Source organism: Elaeis guineensis, chromosome 10 (assembly GCF_000442705.2).
Source record: "Elaeis guineensis isolate ETL-2024a chromosome 10, EG11, whole genome shotgun sequence".
NCBI lineage: Eukaryota > Viridiplantae > Streptophyta > Magnoliopsida > Arecales > Arecaceae > Elaeis > Elaeis guineensis.
Window position 1 is genome coordinate 23237536 of NC_026002.2, and position 15028 is coordinate 23252563.

The 15028-nt window shown below is 36.6% G+C and overlaps 3 protein-coding genes across 3 annotated transcripts; 1 reads left to right on the forward strand and 2 right to left on the reverse strand.

Annotated features, from left to right (window-relative positions):
• Positions 1-1958: 1958 nt before the first annotated feature.
• On the reverse strand, positions 1959-2983 carry LOC140852019 (putative germin-like protein 2-1). Its single transcript, XM_073244665.1, has 2 exons — positions 2805-2983; positions 1959-2719 (listed from the first exon to the last, which is right to left on the reverse strand). The coding sequence occupies exons 1-2, from the start codon at positions 2917-2919 to the stop codon at positions 2163-2165; spliced, it is 672 nt and encodes a 223-aa protein (XP_073100766.1). The 5' UTR covers positions 2920-2983; the 3' UTR covers positions 1959-2162.
• A 2004-nt stretch (positions 2984-4987) lies between these two features.
• On the forward strand, positions 4988-6090 carry LOC140852012 (putative germin-like protein 2-1). Its single transcript, XM_073244629.1, has 2 exons — positions 4988-5188; positions 5327-6090. Exons 1-2 carry the CDS (start codon positions 5077-5079, stop codon positions 5878-5880), a joined length of 666 nt encoding a protein of 221 aa, XP_073100730.1. The 5' UTR covers positions 4988-5076; the 3' UTR covers positions 5881-6090.
• A 2985-nt stretch (positions 6091-9075) lies between these two features.
• LOC140852015 (putative germin-like protein 2-1) lies at positions 9076-10071 on the reverse strand. The gene is made up of 2 exons (XM_073244653.1): positions 9895-10071; positions 9076-9792 (listed from the first exon to the last, which is right to left on the reverse strand). Exons 1-2 carry the CDS (start codon positions 10010-10012, stop codon positions 9236-9238), a joined length of 675 nt encoding a protein of 224 aa, XP_073100754.1. The 5' UTR covers positions 10013-10071; the 3' UTR covers positions 9076-9235.
• Positions 10072-15028: the final 4957 nt, after the last annotated feature.

A 15028-nucleotide genomic window follows, 5' to 3' on the forward strand; every position in this document is an offset into this window, starting at 1 on the left:
GCCAAGTTGGTTCTTAACTATGCAGTTGAAATTTTGAATATCAGTAATACATTATAAATACCTTCAATCATCTTAAGTACTTTAAATTTGAATATAGCAGTACATCAGAAACACTTCATCCATTATTTTATAGGTGGAGTTTTGACTACAGGAATATTCCTATTTATATTCCTCCTCCTGCTCTACTTTTATATAAGGCTAGCAAAATATGATCCGATCCGTTAATCTGACCTATGTTCGACCCACCATAAATAGATTTGAATTTTAGCTAAACAGGTTTGGGTTATAAATGGATCGATCCATTTAACCCATTTAATAATTGGATCAGATTTAGATTTTAGATATCTTATCCATTTAACCCATTTAATCTGTTTAATATTCAGATCGGGTTGAGTCAGATAACTCATTTAACCTATTTAACTTATTTCTGATTCATTTAATCTGACCGGTTTAATCTGTTTAACCTATTTAAGACCTGTTTAATTTGTTTAAAATCTGTTTAACTTGTTTCTGATCCATTTAATCTGATCTGCTTAATCTGTTTAATCCGTTTAACCTGTTTAACTCGTTTAATCTAATTTGACTTATTTAATAAATAGGTTAAATAGATCGAATCGAGTTACTTGTTTAATAAACAGATCGGATTCAGATTTAAATTTTTGACCAATTTAATAAACAGGTCAGATTTGGATTAACGATTTTCTGATCCGATCCGTATTGATCCAATCCATTTATGATCTGACTCGACCCGATTGCCACCTCTACTTTTGTTGTCATGAAAAAATGAACATTCCAATATCATGTGGGAAGAAAATGTCAAGAAAAAATTGAAGGCTGGAAGCTTTCATAGAGAAGTTTGGGCAACTGGCTCCCATGACCCAGCTCTTCCTTCAGTCACAAAATAGTTTAATATGGATATGGTGGCATATGTGAAGGGAGGCTTGATAATGGACATCATTTGGTGGCAATGAAGGTCTTGGATAGTTCTAAAGATAATGATAAGGAATTTTTCAGACAGGTTATCAGTATTGGTTGCACTTACCATGTCAACATTATAAGCTTACCAGCTAAGCTTTTGTTTGGAAGGCACTGTAAGAATTCTTGTATATGAGTTCATGGGTAGTGGATCACTTGAAAAATTTATTTATACTGAGGAACAAACAATACCAAGTCTTAGATTGGAGAAACTATTGGATATTGCATTGGGTATTGCACGGAGCTTAGAGTATCTGCAGTATTGCTGCAACATTAGAATTCGACATTTCGATGTTAACATACTACTAGACGAAGGTTTACATCCAAAAATATCTGATTTTAGACTAGCTAAATTATGCTGCTCGGCGGAGAGCATCACATCTAAAGTGGAAACTTGAGGGACTATAGGGTACACTGCCCATGCAAGAAGTTCTTTGAAGAATTCTAGAGGGGTCTATGGCAAACCCAGTGTTTATGGTTATGGGATGGTAGTGCTTGAAATGGTTGGGGGAAGAGAGAACGTACTAAGTTCAAGTAGACATCACCAACGATTCTACTTTCCACATTGGACTAACAAGCATCTCAACTTGGATGGAAATTTTAAAACTTTCAGGGCCTTGACCAAAGTGAATGAAGAGAACACAAGAAGGATCGATAATTCTAGTTGGTTTGTAATGCATCCAGACTAAGCCAACAGTTCCAACCTCAATGATAAAAATGGTTGAACTTGTACTTGAAATCAAGATTAAGCTTGTATTCATGGTTGAACAAAGCTTCATCTATTATCAGGTTGCTTTTAGCTCAATGCTTTTAGCTCAACTTGGATAATCAACCTGATCAAATGTCTTTCTAAAGCTAGATTTAAATATAAGCTTGAATTAAGTTTGAAATAAGGGTAAAAATTATTTATTTATGCAAAAATTTCGTTTATATAAAAAATTATGTAATAAGAAAGAGTAATTTCAAAACCTTATAACAGAAAGAGTAATTTCAATTATGTATATAGAATACAATACACGTACACCAAGCAAATGAACACCTCTAAACCAGTGGGTGTGCATATTGATCAATTAAATAGACACTTATTTAACCGCAAACCAAATAATCACTTAACAGAAGCAAATGATCTCATGATGAACCACACGTACGTGCTGACACCTGCACAACACCGTTTGCAGCCTTCTTCATTAGTTGTTATCCATCCAGAATTGAGCCCGGAGATACTTGATGGTGTCCTGGCCCACTTGGAAGGCCTTGGCCAAAACTGCGTCAGAGATGGGCGGGTTTGATCCAAAGACTGTATTGGCTATAGTGATCACACCGGGGTTCTGGCTGCTTAGGGCTGCAATGGCCACGGCAGGTGTCGAACCATGGTTGAATTGGAAATGGATTAAACCTTCAGGAAACACAAAGACATCACCCTTCTCGAGCATCTTAGTGAAGAGAAGGTTGCCGTTGTTGATGTTGGATGTGACAAAGCCAACATAGAGCGTGCCTTCCAACACGGTCAGGATCTCGGTGGCCCGTGGGTGGGTGTGCGGTGGGTTGAGACCATAAGGTGCATAGTCTATTCGAGCCAAGGAGATGCCGAGGGTGTTGAGGCCTGCAATTTGGTTCACATTCACCTGTGTCACCTTAGACCCGAGCTGGTTCGACGTGTTGCCAGGCATGTCAAGGCCGGAGAAGAAGAAGTCGTCCGCTGTCACGTGCATTGGTGGCTTGCACACAAAACCATTCACAAGGACTGCATCCAAAGGAAGACGTACGCTAAGCCACAAGGATAACTTGTAAACCAGTAAAAGATAAAGAGTGAAAGAGTAATTAATCACTAGGTGACTTGAGGTCGGCAACGCAGAAGTCTTGAAGTTGGCTGGGATCGGAGGCCATGATCACATGAGAGGAGGCCAAGGCAAGGAGAGAAAAGAAGAGAATATGGCAAGCCATTTCTTTCCTCTACGCGTGCAAATTAAATTGCTAATGGAAATGAGGGAATTTGGTGGGATAAGAAGGCCTGGAGAAGATTGGTATATATATAGGGGAGATGGAACCCTGCGCTCTCCAGAAGGCATTTGAACTACTTATTCTTTAATTGGTAACACTGCAGAAGAGTCTATGAGGTTAGGTATGAAGTTTTCGAACAAACTACTTGCGTCCATGCCATGGACGCAGTCTATTGTGTATGCATTCATACATATTGATACAGTCTTGGGTTTAGAGCACGTGGCAAAAAAGAAATATATGAACAGTATTGTTTACTTAATAAAATGAATGTGTAATCGTCTTTGGCGGAATCCTGAATCACAAATTCTTAATCAGGCGCAGAGCCACGTGGCCCCACGCGGCCTTTCTTTTAAAATGCGCATTGACGGGCAGCTAGGAATTTTTAATGATTCATTTCTGTTTTCAGACATAAAGGAAAAAATTCCGGAGTTCTCAAATATAGCACTTGGAGCAAAGATCCAACAATTAGGAAAGAAGTGAATATTAATTTCACCAAAATTATAATGAAAAAGTTAAGAAGAACAAAAAATATATAGAGAGAGAGATAGAGAGAAAGCGTATCAAGTGAGAGGAGTGACTTTATGTGAGAGGTGAGAAAACATAATAATAATTCTTGGATCTACGTCAACGGTTCGCATATATTTATATTATTTTACATGCTATAAAAGCATAAATGATCTCTATCAAAATATATTTCATAGCATTAGATTTTCTTAATCTCCCTGAGACCATGACATTTTGTATGTACATCAATCACCATGGATATCTTTTTGTCTTGCTCCATCTGTCTGCATATCAAACCCATGAAACACGAGTCAGATGCACCTTTAATGGAATTTATGGTAATTTTCTATTTAGAATTAGAAAAAATTATCTATAGGTCCCTATATTGATCCGAAATTACTTTTAAGTCTCTGAATTTTTCAAATTCCACAAAAAGTCCTTCAACTGCTAAGGAATTATTTCTAGGTTCCTGCCATCCCCACAAATTGGTTACACAGGTTCATGTTCAGGTTACACAGATTTATGTTCAAATTATATAGGTTTATATTCAGGTTATGTAGGTTATGCAGATAAATATGCATAAAATGTGTCTAGGTGAAAAGAAAGAAAAGCATGGTAGCTTAAGATAGCACATGATGGATGGAAAGGAAAAATGAAAACAAACATATAATGGCATGATTTTTCCTTCATTTTTTAGAGATTTAAGAAATCTGTCTATCTAGAAAATGAAAACTTAGCTCAAAATTCAATTACAAAAAGGCACTCAATAATAATTAAAAAAAGTCTAGCCATAAAGATTTTTCTTTCTTGGGAGCCACAATTCCCTTGCTTCTATTAGCTGTATCTAGTCTCAAGATTTTTGATATTATATTTTCAATAACAGAACTACGTGTGACATTGGAGGGGTTGGCCTATCTCTTTCTAATATGGTACAGGTAAAGATTAATATAAATTGGAATGAAATGAGATGTATATATCCTGTGTTGGCACATTATCTGGAATGTCTCCGCAAATAATCCATGACCAAGTCTTCAAATTTATTAACCTTTTTCACCTGCATGGCGTATGCCCGTACTAACATATGATTAAAATAAAATAAATCGTTAAACTGTAATAACACTGGCATGTAGCTGGCCCAACCGCTGTAGGCGTCAAAGGCGGCTATACTCTATCCATAGATCAACTGGCTACAGAACTGGTCATACTTTCTCTTCTGGGATGTTGTCTTTGCCGCTGTCTACTGCATTGCTGGACATCTGAAACAACGGTGTGAAAGCATTCTGTTTTGGGATGCGTGGACTCTATCATTCATCCTTGAGATTAGAGGAACGATATAAAAAGGACCGAGTCTATTACTTTTAGAAGAACGTAAGAAGAAAAAGATTTTATTTATACTCAATAACAGAATACAAAGCAAATCATTACCAACCTCAACGACTACTTCAAAGGTCTAACCTTCTAATAAATCGGGTAGCTTATCCCTCCTCTCTCTATATATATATCTATCTACTCCAAGCCATCCCAGCCCATCCAGCTTCGATCTAAACTCCCGAGTTCCATTCCTGTGTATTCTTTCCTGCTTGACCGAACAGAGACATGGCTTCAATCATCGTCCTGCTTGCTTTCCTAGCTCTGGTTTGTTCTCATGCAATTGCTTCTGATCCTAGTCCCCTCCAGGACTTCTGTGTCGCTGACAAGACGTCCCATGGTAATTATATATGTTCTGTCTCTTTCTAGTTGTGCAAAATTGTCTTACAGCTGCACAAACTTCGTAGGCTTTCAAGCAAGGTTCTTCTCAAGTTTTTTGATCAAGCTTAGTGAATTATTTTAATTTTTATTGTTGCAGTATTTGTCAACGGTCTTGTGTGCAAGAACCCAAAGGATGTCAAAACTGATGATTTCTTCGTCTCTGGCCTCGACAAGCCTGGCGATACAGCAAACAAACTTGGGTCAAATGTGACCTTGGTTAATGTGGAGAAAATTGCAGGGCTCAACACCCTTGGCATCTCGTTGGCTCGCATAGACTTCGCTCCTTATGGCCTGAACCCACCTCACATCCACCCTCGGGCGACAGAGATTTTGACCGTGTTAGAAGGCTCGCTCTACGTGGGCTTTGTGACTTCCAACCCGGACAACCGGCTCTTTGCCAAAGTCATCAACAAGGGTGATGTGTTTGTGTTCCCCCAAGGCCTAATCCACTTCCAGTTCAACTACGGCACGAAGAATGCGGTTGCTATTGCCGCATTGAGCAGCCAAAACCCTGGTGTGATCACTATAGCCAATGCCGTGTTTGGGTCGAAGCCACCCATCTCTCGTGATGTACTTGCGAAGGCCTTTCAGGCGGACGAGAAGACTATTGACTGGCTGCAGGCTCAGTTCTGGATGGACAACAACAATTGATAACTCTCTCTATGCCAAATACAGAGATTGTTACACTGATTTATTTGTGTTCTTTAGAATGTTACAATGATTTGTTAGTATTCTTTAGCACCAATAAGCAAACAATGAGTTGCAAATTCTACAGCAAAAAAGGCAATTTATTCACAGTGCGAGAAAGAAAGTGCTCTTTTTGTTTCTTTGCTCTAGCATAAGGTAAAGATGGTTGTTGGACATGATATTACAAATTACTTATTCGTTAATTCATAAATTTCATGTCTCAGAGTGGATTATAGGAATTAAACCAAAGGCGCCATGGAGAAAAAGAGGGATTTTTCTGAATGAAGGACGGAAAAACAAAAGGATTTGGATTCGGATGGTCTTTTGGCAACCTTGGCTTGAAAATTTTGGCAAAAATGGACTGCTGGCGTATGGCATCCTCTACGTAGGCTTGAGCAGCAACTGCCTCCAAGCTTTGGCTTAGAATCAGGACACTTATACTTCGAATAATTAGCAAAAATAGCTACCTGTATCTTTCCTCCGATCTAGGCCAGAGGAGAAGCAAAGTTTAATAGCATGTTTGAGTGTTTAAGATTTATAACTTTAGGATAAAATTTATGATGGGATATAGCTTTTGATCCTGTAGGATTATACATTAAATCCTATCGGATAAAAATCCTTTATAGCCGGGGAACGAACCCTCTGCGGTGCTTAAAAGGTACCACAGGATGTTATGCATGCTTCGGAGATATCCATCAAAAGTTGGATAGTTGTACATGCGCATTAAAATACTAAGAAAATAAAAATAGACAAACTCTAGGGATATTTGAACAGTTTAGATAAGTATTACATAACCACCCCATCTTTCAATGGACGTCTCAAAACATGCACAGCACCTGCGGTACTTTTTAAATATCGCAGAGGATCCCGTTCTTTATAGCTAATCCTATCCTACATTTGGATGATAAATATTTTCTCCCCTCCTTTCTTTCTCTTCTCCTCCTCTTTCTATCCCTTCTTTTACCAATATAATAAATTTATTATTATCAAAATATCATATTGATTATTATAATTATAAAATAATTCGTATCAAGAAAAAGTTAAAATATCTTTATATATTTTTAAAATTTTAAAAAAAAATTAAAATAGTTTTAAAATTTGTTCTTCAGGTATTTGCTTCAATTATATATATATATATATATATATATATATATATATATATATATATATATATATATATATATATATATATTCTACTACTCGAATTCAGTGATATGGAGATTTGAACTCCAAATCTCTAGCCAGCCTAAACATTGCCTTAACTATTAAGCCACACTTCAAAAATTTATAAATTTTTTAATAACATTCATATGTACATTAAATTAATCAAGAAAAAGCTCTAACCAACTTCTAAGCTTCCCTATTCAGCCATGTCAAGCCGCCCACCCGATTGAGACTCCTGACTATAAAAAAAGCAAGAGTTTCTTAGGTTGAGTTTGTAAAAAATAGGAGCATTTAAGGGAGATTGAGGGATTTTTCGATTGGCCGGCGAAGATGGCGAGGAGGCAATGTATCGGGGGGAGGTCGTCATAGGAGGGGATGGAGAGGAAGAGGTGGAGGAGGGTGAGAAAGGAGAGGGAGTTGGAGGGGCAGTTGGAAAGGGGAGAAGGCGGAAGAGGGGGGAGGATAGTGGAGGGGGAGGAGATGGCGTGGGTAGCGCGGGGTTGGAGATGGTGGGGGTGCGAAAGTAGAGCTGTACAACCATAGAAAAAAAAAAAACCTCTTGAGGTCATTTTCCTTATAGAATTAGCTATTTTCTATTATTTTATTATCCTATAGTTCCATCTCCCAAACAGTGGCTCAATCTCCAGACGGTGGCTCGGAAAAAAAATGGGATTTTTATCCATAGGATTTCCAAATCCCATAGGATTTGGTACACATCTTTTATGAGAATACATGTAGCTTGTGTTTAATTTCATAATAATTGTACACTAAATAAATCTTGGATACATGTACCATTCTAGGAGGCATGAAGCATATATTTAATCATATTGGTTATATATTCCATAGATCTTGAGTATATATATAATTTCAAGAGATTCAAAATACTCATCAGCGAGCTAAATTGTGTGTATATATTTCTAAACTATTTAATCCTCTTTTTTGTTTATTTTTTAAAAGACTGTTTAACATGACCGTTTATAGCCGACAATGCAGGAGTTGGTTCTACTGATGCAGAAATGAAGAACGACACTAGGCAATTTTGCGATTTTGTTGCGGCTGCTGCTACTCTACATTGTCCTCCAATTACAAGTAAAAATAGAAGGCAGAACCAACTAATAGAAGGCAGAACCAACCCGTTCCTAGACCAGGGGTACAATTAAAATAGAGCAGCATAATATTAAGTTGGGTAGTATAAGGCAAAAGTGGCATTCGTACGTACGTGCATCACAGATCTTGCTCCAGCCAATATAAATCTGCAGTTCTTACCAACATAATTTGTATAAATATACCAAGTTTATGTAAGTACTTGGATTAGCTTAGTTCATCAACTTAAAGATTTTTATCTTCAATCAAGAGGCTGATAAAAGTATTCCAGCTAAAATTAGGAGTTCAATTATTGGTCAATGAATATTCAAATTAGCCACAATTATTCCCTCACATGCATCTCAACACAAATGTGCTGACACATAAGGCTAGCAATCCAACTACCAATTTCATTTTTATTCTATTATAACACACACACACACACACACACACACGGAGGCTCAGCTAGCTTATGCAAACTTCTCCATTCACTAATGGGATCAATATTAAACATAACGATATTAATGATATTAATGATATTAATATCATTAACGATATTAATGATATTAACGATATTAATGATGATCAATATTAATGACATTAGCTTATACAAAAGGGATCAATATTAAAGATAACGATATTAATGATGAAAGTTTTTGCACCGTAGCTTAATTAGGTTGTGCATATGAATCTCCCGTACTTCCTCCTAGAACTGCCGCTTATCATTAACCCCTCCATATGACTCTTTTATACAACTACAGGCACATATATCTACTCTCTTATATATATATACATATTTATTTATGCAAAAATTTCAAAGGAAACAATTTATATAAAAGATTATGTGTATAATAAGAAAGAGTAATTTCAAAACCATATAAAAGAAAGAGTAATTTCAATTATGTAGAATACAATACACGTACACCAAACAAATGAACACCTCGTGGGTGTGCATATTGATCAATTAAACAAACACTTATTTAACCGCAAACCAAGAAATCGCCTAATAGAAGCAAATGATCTCATGATCATGAACCAAACACTTGCACTACACCGTTTGTAGCCTTCTTTACTAGTTGTTATCCATCCAGAATTGAGCCTGGAGATACTTGATGGTGTCCTGGCCCACTTGGAAGGCCTTAGCCAAAACCGCATCAGAGATGGGCGGGTTTGATCCGAAGACAGCATTTGCTATAGTGATCACACCGGGGTTCTGGCTGCTTAGGGCTGCAATGGCCACGGCAGGTGTCGAACCATGGTTGAATTGGAAATGGATTAAACCTTCGGGAAACACGAAGACATCACCCTTATTGAGCATCTTAGTGAAGAGAAGGTTGCCGTTGTTGGTGTTGGATGTGACAAAGCCGACGTAAAGCGTGCCTTCCAACACGGTCAGGATCTCGGTGGCCCGCGGGTGGGTGTGTGGTGGGTTGAGACCGTAAGGTGCATAGTCTATTCGAGCCAAGGAGATGCCGAGGGTGTTGAGCCCTGCAATTTGGTTCACATTCACCTGTGTCACCTTGGACCCAAGCTGGTTCGACGTGTTGCCAGGCTTGTCAAGGCCGGAGAAGAAGAAGTCGTCCGCTGTCACGTGCATCGGTGGCTTGCACACAAAACCATTCACAAGGACTGCATGCATCCAAAGGAAGACGCTAAGCGACAAAGGATAACTTGCAAAACAGTATGGTGAAATCAACCAGTAAAAGATAAGAGTGAAGAGTAATTAATTACCAGGAGACTTGAGGTCGGCAACGCAGAAGTCTTGAAGTTGGCTGGGATCGGAGGCCATGACATTCACATGAGAGGAAGCCAAGGCAAGGAGAGCAAAGAAGAGAATATGGCTAGCCATTTCTTTCCTCTGTGCGTGCAAAATAAATTGCAAATAATGGAAATGAGGGTATTTGGTGGGATAAGAAGGCCTGGAGAAGATTGGTATATATATAGGGGAGATGGAACCCTGCGCTCTCCAGAAGCCATTTGAACTACTTATTCTTTAGTAGCACTGCAGAAGAGTCTATGAGGTTAGGTATGAAGTTTTCGCACAAACTACTTGCCTGCATGCCATGGACGCAGTCTATTGTGTATCCAGTCATGCTATTGATGCAGTCTTCGGTTTAGAGCACATGGCAATAAAACATATATGAACAATATTGTTTACTTAGTAAAATGAATATGTATATAATCGTCGTCCTTGGCGGAATCCTGAATCGCAAATTCTTAATCAGACGCGGAGCCACGTGGCCCCACGCTTCCCCCCCCCCTTTTTTTTTTGGTAACATCCCACGCTTTTCTTTTTAAAATGCGCATTGACGGGCAACTAGGAATTCTTAATGATTCATTTCCGTTTTTAGGCATAAAGGTAAGAAATTCGGAGTTCTCAAATATAGCATTTGGAACAAAGATCCAACAATTAGGGAAGAAGTGAAAATTTCCCCAAAATTCTGATGAAAAAGTTAAGAAGAATAAAGAATCAAAAATTATATATATGTACATACATAAATATATATATACATACATGCATACATGTGTATCCATGCTTACATACGTACATATATTTATATTATTTTACATACTATAAAAGCATAAATAATCTCTATCAACATAAATTTCATAGCATTAGATTTTCTTTATCTCCGTGAGACCATGACATTTTGCATGTACATCAATTACAATGCGTACCATTTTGTCCTGCTCAGTCCGTCTACATTGCGAATCCATACACACGATTCAGATGTACCTTTAATGGAATCTGTAATGCCTTTCTATTAAGAATTATCGAGGAGTTTTATTATTGGGCCTCTATCTTGCCCCATCTGATGAGCACAACCGAGCATGTGATGGAAGACAACATATCTTGCAGAGTTTTGCCCACAAATAATGTAAGACCTAAAATTTACTTAGTACTAGTGCAAGCAAATTAGAATACTTGAAAACTTTCAGGTGATGTATGACTCCAACATTATTTTTAAATCCAATTCAGATTAATTACATAATATTTATTTTCAGATAAAAAGAAAACACTTAAAAGTCCTAATCCTTCTTCTCATGGACCATAATGCCATCCACACTAGGTTTTGGCATATGAAAAAGGGTAATAAAATAGAAATGAGCTAAAAGTCTAGTAAATCACCTCGATCACTATTCGATTAAGCATTATACATACGAACCTCAGGATCGTAATATATGATTTTTAATTTATAATTTAAGGCATTCTAAGCAATATAAAGTGTATATATATTTAAAATGATCCGCATATCTGGATAATAGAAGAAGAAAATAAAATTTTCAATCATTGTATTCAACTGTTCAAACTTTCTCTCTCCCCTAGCCTTTTGACTACATTCACGATCGGACTGTGGTAAGCCCCAAAAGAGTCTAGATCCTTATCATGCCCCTAGCCCGAGTGTGTGAGCTAGAGCTTCACAATAATCACCGTATACTTATCGAAAACTCTTCCCATAAGCATGTAAAGCATCTCATCATGAAATTATAAATTAAAAATGAAACAAAATTCAAATGATTAATGTCCAAAACTTAATTTAAATAACTAAATTTCAACTCAATGTCAATGAAATCACAACTAAATATTTGACAAAATCAACAATAAATAAATTCTTGCATCAAATTTGATAACCCCTAATAAGATAAAGTAAGTTAAATTCCATCTCTAATCATATTTCTATAATGAAACCATGCATCAAGCTAATTTTCTGAATCTATAAAAAAAAAATGATAATGAGCTAGACAACCCAATAAATAGTGAACATTTTCAACTAAATCAATCAAAAAAATAATTATATATATTAATTTATCAAAATATCATAATGAGTACATTAGTTCAAAACTTTAGGTCTTGATGTATCATATTATCAAATTTTTATATATTGAAATTCAATTCATCACAAAGATAATTTTTGTTTATAATCTCAAATTCTTCAAATTATCAAGTTCATCTTATCAACTATGAGCTATGACTATTTTTTTTCTATAGTAGGATCATGATGTCGTGTATTATCTTGTGGTGAGCTATGTATCGTCTTATAGCATACTGCATATCATCTGACAGCAAAGTTTTTAAGAATTGTGAATTTATTGATGGTTTGTCATATGTCTGCTTGTGACATAAACTCTAATCAATCATCAACATATTAGCCTTCATTAATGGCAGGGTCCTTTACGTAGCTAGGCTAATAATTCAAATCATTATGCAATTTCATGCATATCTTAGTTCGACAAAAATACAAATAATCATGAGATATCGAAATCAATCATTATGAACATACATCATCATAATATTTTAAAAATAAGATATTTTCAATACTCAAATATGTTTCATCATACTCATAAATCATGAATTAATACAATTCAAAATTTATCAATTTAATATTTTATAAATTATGAGATAAATTTGGGAAAGATAAAATATTACTTACCTCACAAGCAAAATTAGACTATGGTCCAACAAATCCTAAAAATCTTTCTCTGAGCCTGATATATAAAAATCATATTTTGATTAAAATTCTATCATAATTATTTTTTTAAAAAAATCCTAAAATCCTATATCCTTATAGAATTGGCTAGGTGATAGCGCTCGAGATTCTGACTAGTCGATCTAGGTCATCTAACTTATAAATCATAAATTAGGAGTCATACTTAAGATATGACAACTCTATAAAAATTGTTGCCGGTGGTATCTAGAGGTGCCTAGCTTAGCTGGTGTAAGGACCAACATGCTACTCGAAGATGACGGTTGAGATCCTTTTCACTAGGATTGTTCGAGGTCACTAAAGAGAAAACCCATTTTATAAGATCCAAGATCCCGAATAGAGGGGAAAATAATAGAGAGAAAGTAGAGAGAAGGTGGAGAAAAGGTAGAGAGAGAAGATAGAGAAAGAAAGTTGAGAGAGAAGGTCGAGAAGAGAGAAGCAAAATTCTTTTTTCCCCTTTTTACTTGTTCTTTTTCTTTTTTGTTTTCGTTTTCTCTCTTCTTCTTCTTTCATTTAGGTAAAATAAGGGATCTCGTTTGAATCCCCTTCTCCTCTGAACTCAAGGTGAGTTTTGCCAAGAGATGATGGCTGGGGGTGTGGCTCGATGGCACAGCCATGGGTCCTCGATCCAGTGATCAATGGTGACATTTGAGATCCTTGGTTTGGTGATCAATGGTGTAGCCATGAATTCTATCTCTTCAGCTTGTGGTTCCATTCTTCAGCATGATTCATTGCCGATCGAGCACTATTTTGTGGAGCAAATGTTATGTAACTTTCATCTATTCTAACACAGTCTAACATGATCCACATGATGCTTGCTCATAGCTACCATCTAGATTGTTAAAATGGGGTGCAAGCAATGCTTTTCACATCTCATTGGCTAATGATCAAAGGTTGATGGGATGTCTAGCTAACATGATCCTCTGTACCTGCAGGATTGCAATTGCAATAACCCAGACCAATTGCGCTGCTAGGAAACTGGGCCTCGTCCATTTATCGGTTTAAGCATTAGAAACCAGATCGAAGAAACAAAAGGAAGGAAGGAGTCTTCTTCTCCTTGAGATCGTTGGACGAACTTTGACATTGAGGCAAATTCCAGTGCTTTTCTACCACTTCCTTTGATCCCACACCAAAGGTAGGAGCTTAGATGGGAAGCTCGCTAGAATTTTTTTCTCCTTCTCTTCTTCTTCTTCTTCTTGGAAGCCCATCAGTATGCCTACTAGATCATAGCATAAACATTGCCCGAAATAAGGTAATGGTACCTCAATCCTTTGTTTTATTCTCCTCCAACATCTGCCTTAACCTTTAAACCATGGTTTCTAGCCGGCTATCGCTAAATTTTTTCTTGTTATTCAATTTTTTTTCTTTGATTTTTCTAGCATCGATTGTCACCGCTAGTTGCCAGTTAGGGAACCTCCAACTGAGCTACCATGGCCCACCTTTTTGCTGGCCACAGTCACTGCCAGTGAGAAGGCTTTTTTGTTCTGGAAAAAAAAAAGAAGAGCTTGAGTCCCTTGTTTCACCCAGAAACCAAGGGAAGAAAAAAATAAGAAAAGAAAGAGAAAAAGAGAAAAAATAGAAAAGAAAAAACAAATGAAGACAAGAGAGTATCTATCTCCTCTTTCTCTCTCTTCCCCACTTTCTCCATACTTCTCTCTCCATTTTCTTCACTCTACTTTCTCTCTCTAAGTTTTTATTTCTACTATGCTTTTTTGAATCGTTGAGAAGACTTTCTCTTAATGAATTTGATCGACCTTGGTGAAGGGGGGGTCCTGACCCATGGTTGCTGACAACATGTCTATTTCCAACTTAACTTAGCTAGGCACCACTAGATCCTCCATCAATACTTCCATAGAGTTACTATATCTTAGCATGACTCCTGATTTATAGTTGATTCATTGGATGACCTAAATCGACTAAATAGGATGTAGGAGGATACCACTTGACTAGCTGTATGAGGAAGTTGGGATTTAAAATTTTTATTCTTAAAGTAATGATGATAAAAATATAATAAAAATATAATTTTTGAATATTAATATATTAGAAGAATTTTTAGAATTAATTGGATTTGTGGATTAGTTTCGCTCTCAAGCAGAAACATTGTACGTGTAGCCAGTCATGGGCAGGAATATGACCTGATTTACTGATCATGAGTGGGAGCATATATAGTGTGGCTAGTCCAATATCAAAAGATGATTGACATCCTAGGATTATCATTGAATGTCAATTGGAATAATTGATAATAAGCACCTACTTAAAAATTTGATTGAGATAATTTCTATGGTTAGCATATTTTTGTGCGTACTTGGTTTAATATATGATATATATGTCAGGATATTATGCTCGAGAATTTTCAATAGCCATGTTTATTTTTTCAT

What these genes read in the sequence shown, in the direction of transcription:
- LOC140852019 (XM_073244665.1), bottom strand. Translation starts at nt 2,919, where the DNA reads ATGGCTTGCCATATTCTCTTCTTTTCTCTCCTTGCCTTGGCCTCCTCT. An exon ending in TGCCGACCTCAAGTCACCTA is followed by an intron (nt 2,720 to 2,804) that starts GTGATTAATTAC and finishes CTTTGGATGCAG; the next exon opens with TCCTTGTGAATGGTTTTGTG.
- LOC140852012 (XM_073244629.1), top strand. Translation starts at nt 5,077, where the DNA reads ATGGCTTCAATCATCGTCCTGCTTGCTTTCCTAGCTCTGGTTTGTTCT. An exon ending in CGCTGACAAGACGTCCCATG is followed by an intron (nt 5,189 to 5,326) that starts GTAATTATATAT and finishes TTATTGTTGCAG; the next exon opens with TATTTGTCAACGGTCTTGTG.
- LOC140852015 (XM_073244653.1), bottom strand. Translation starts at nt 10,012, where the DNA reads ATGGCTAGCCATATTCTCTTCTTTGCTCTCCTTGCCTTGGCTTCCTCT. An exon ending in TGCCGACCTCAAGTCTCCTG is followed by an intron (nt 9,793 to 9,894) that starts GTAATTAATTAC and finishes GGATGCATGCAG; the next exon opens with TCCTTGTGAATGGTTTTGTG.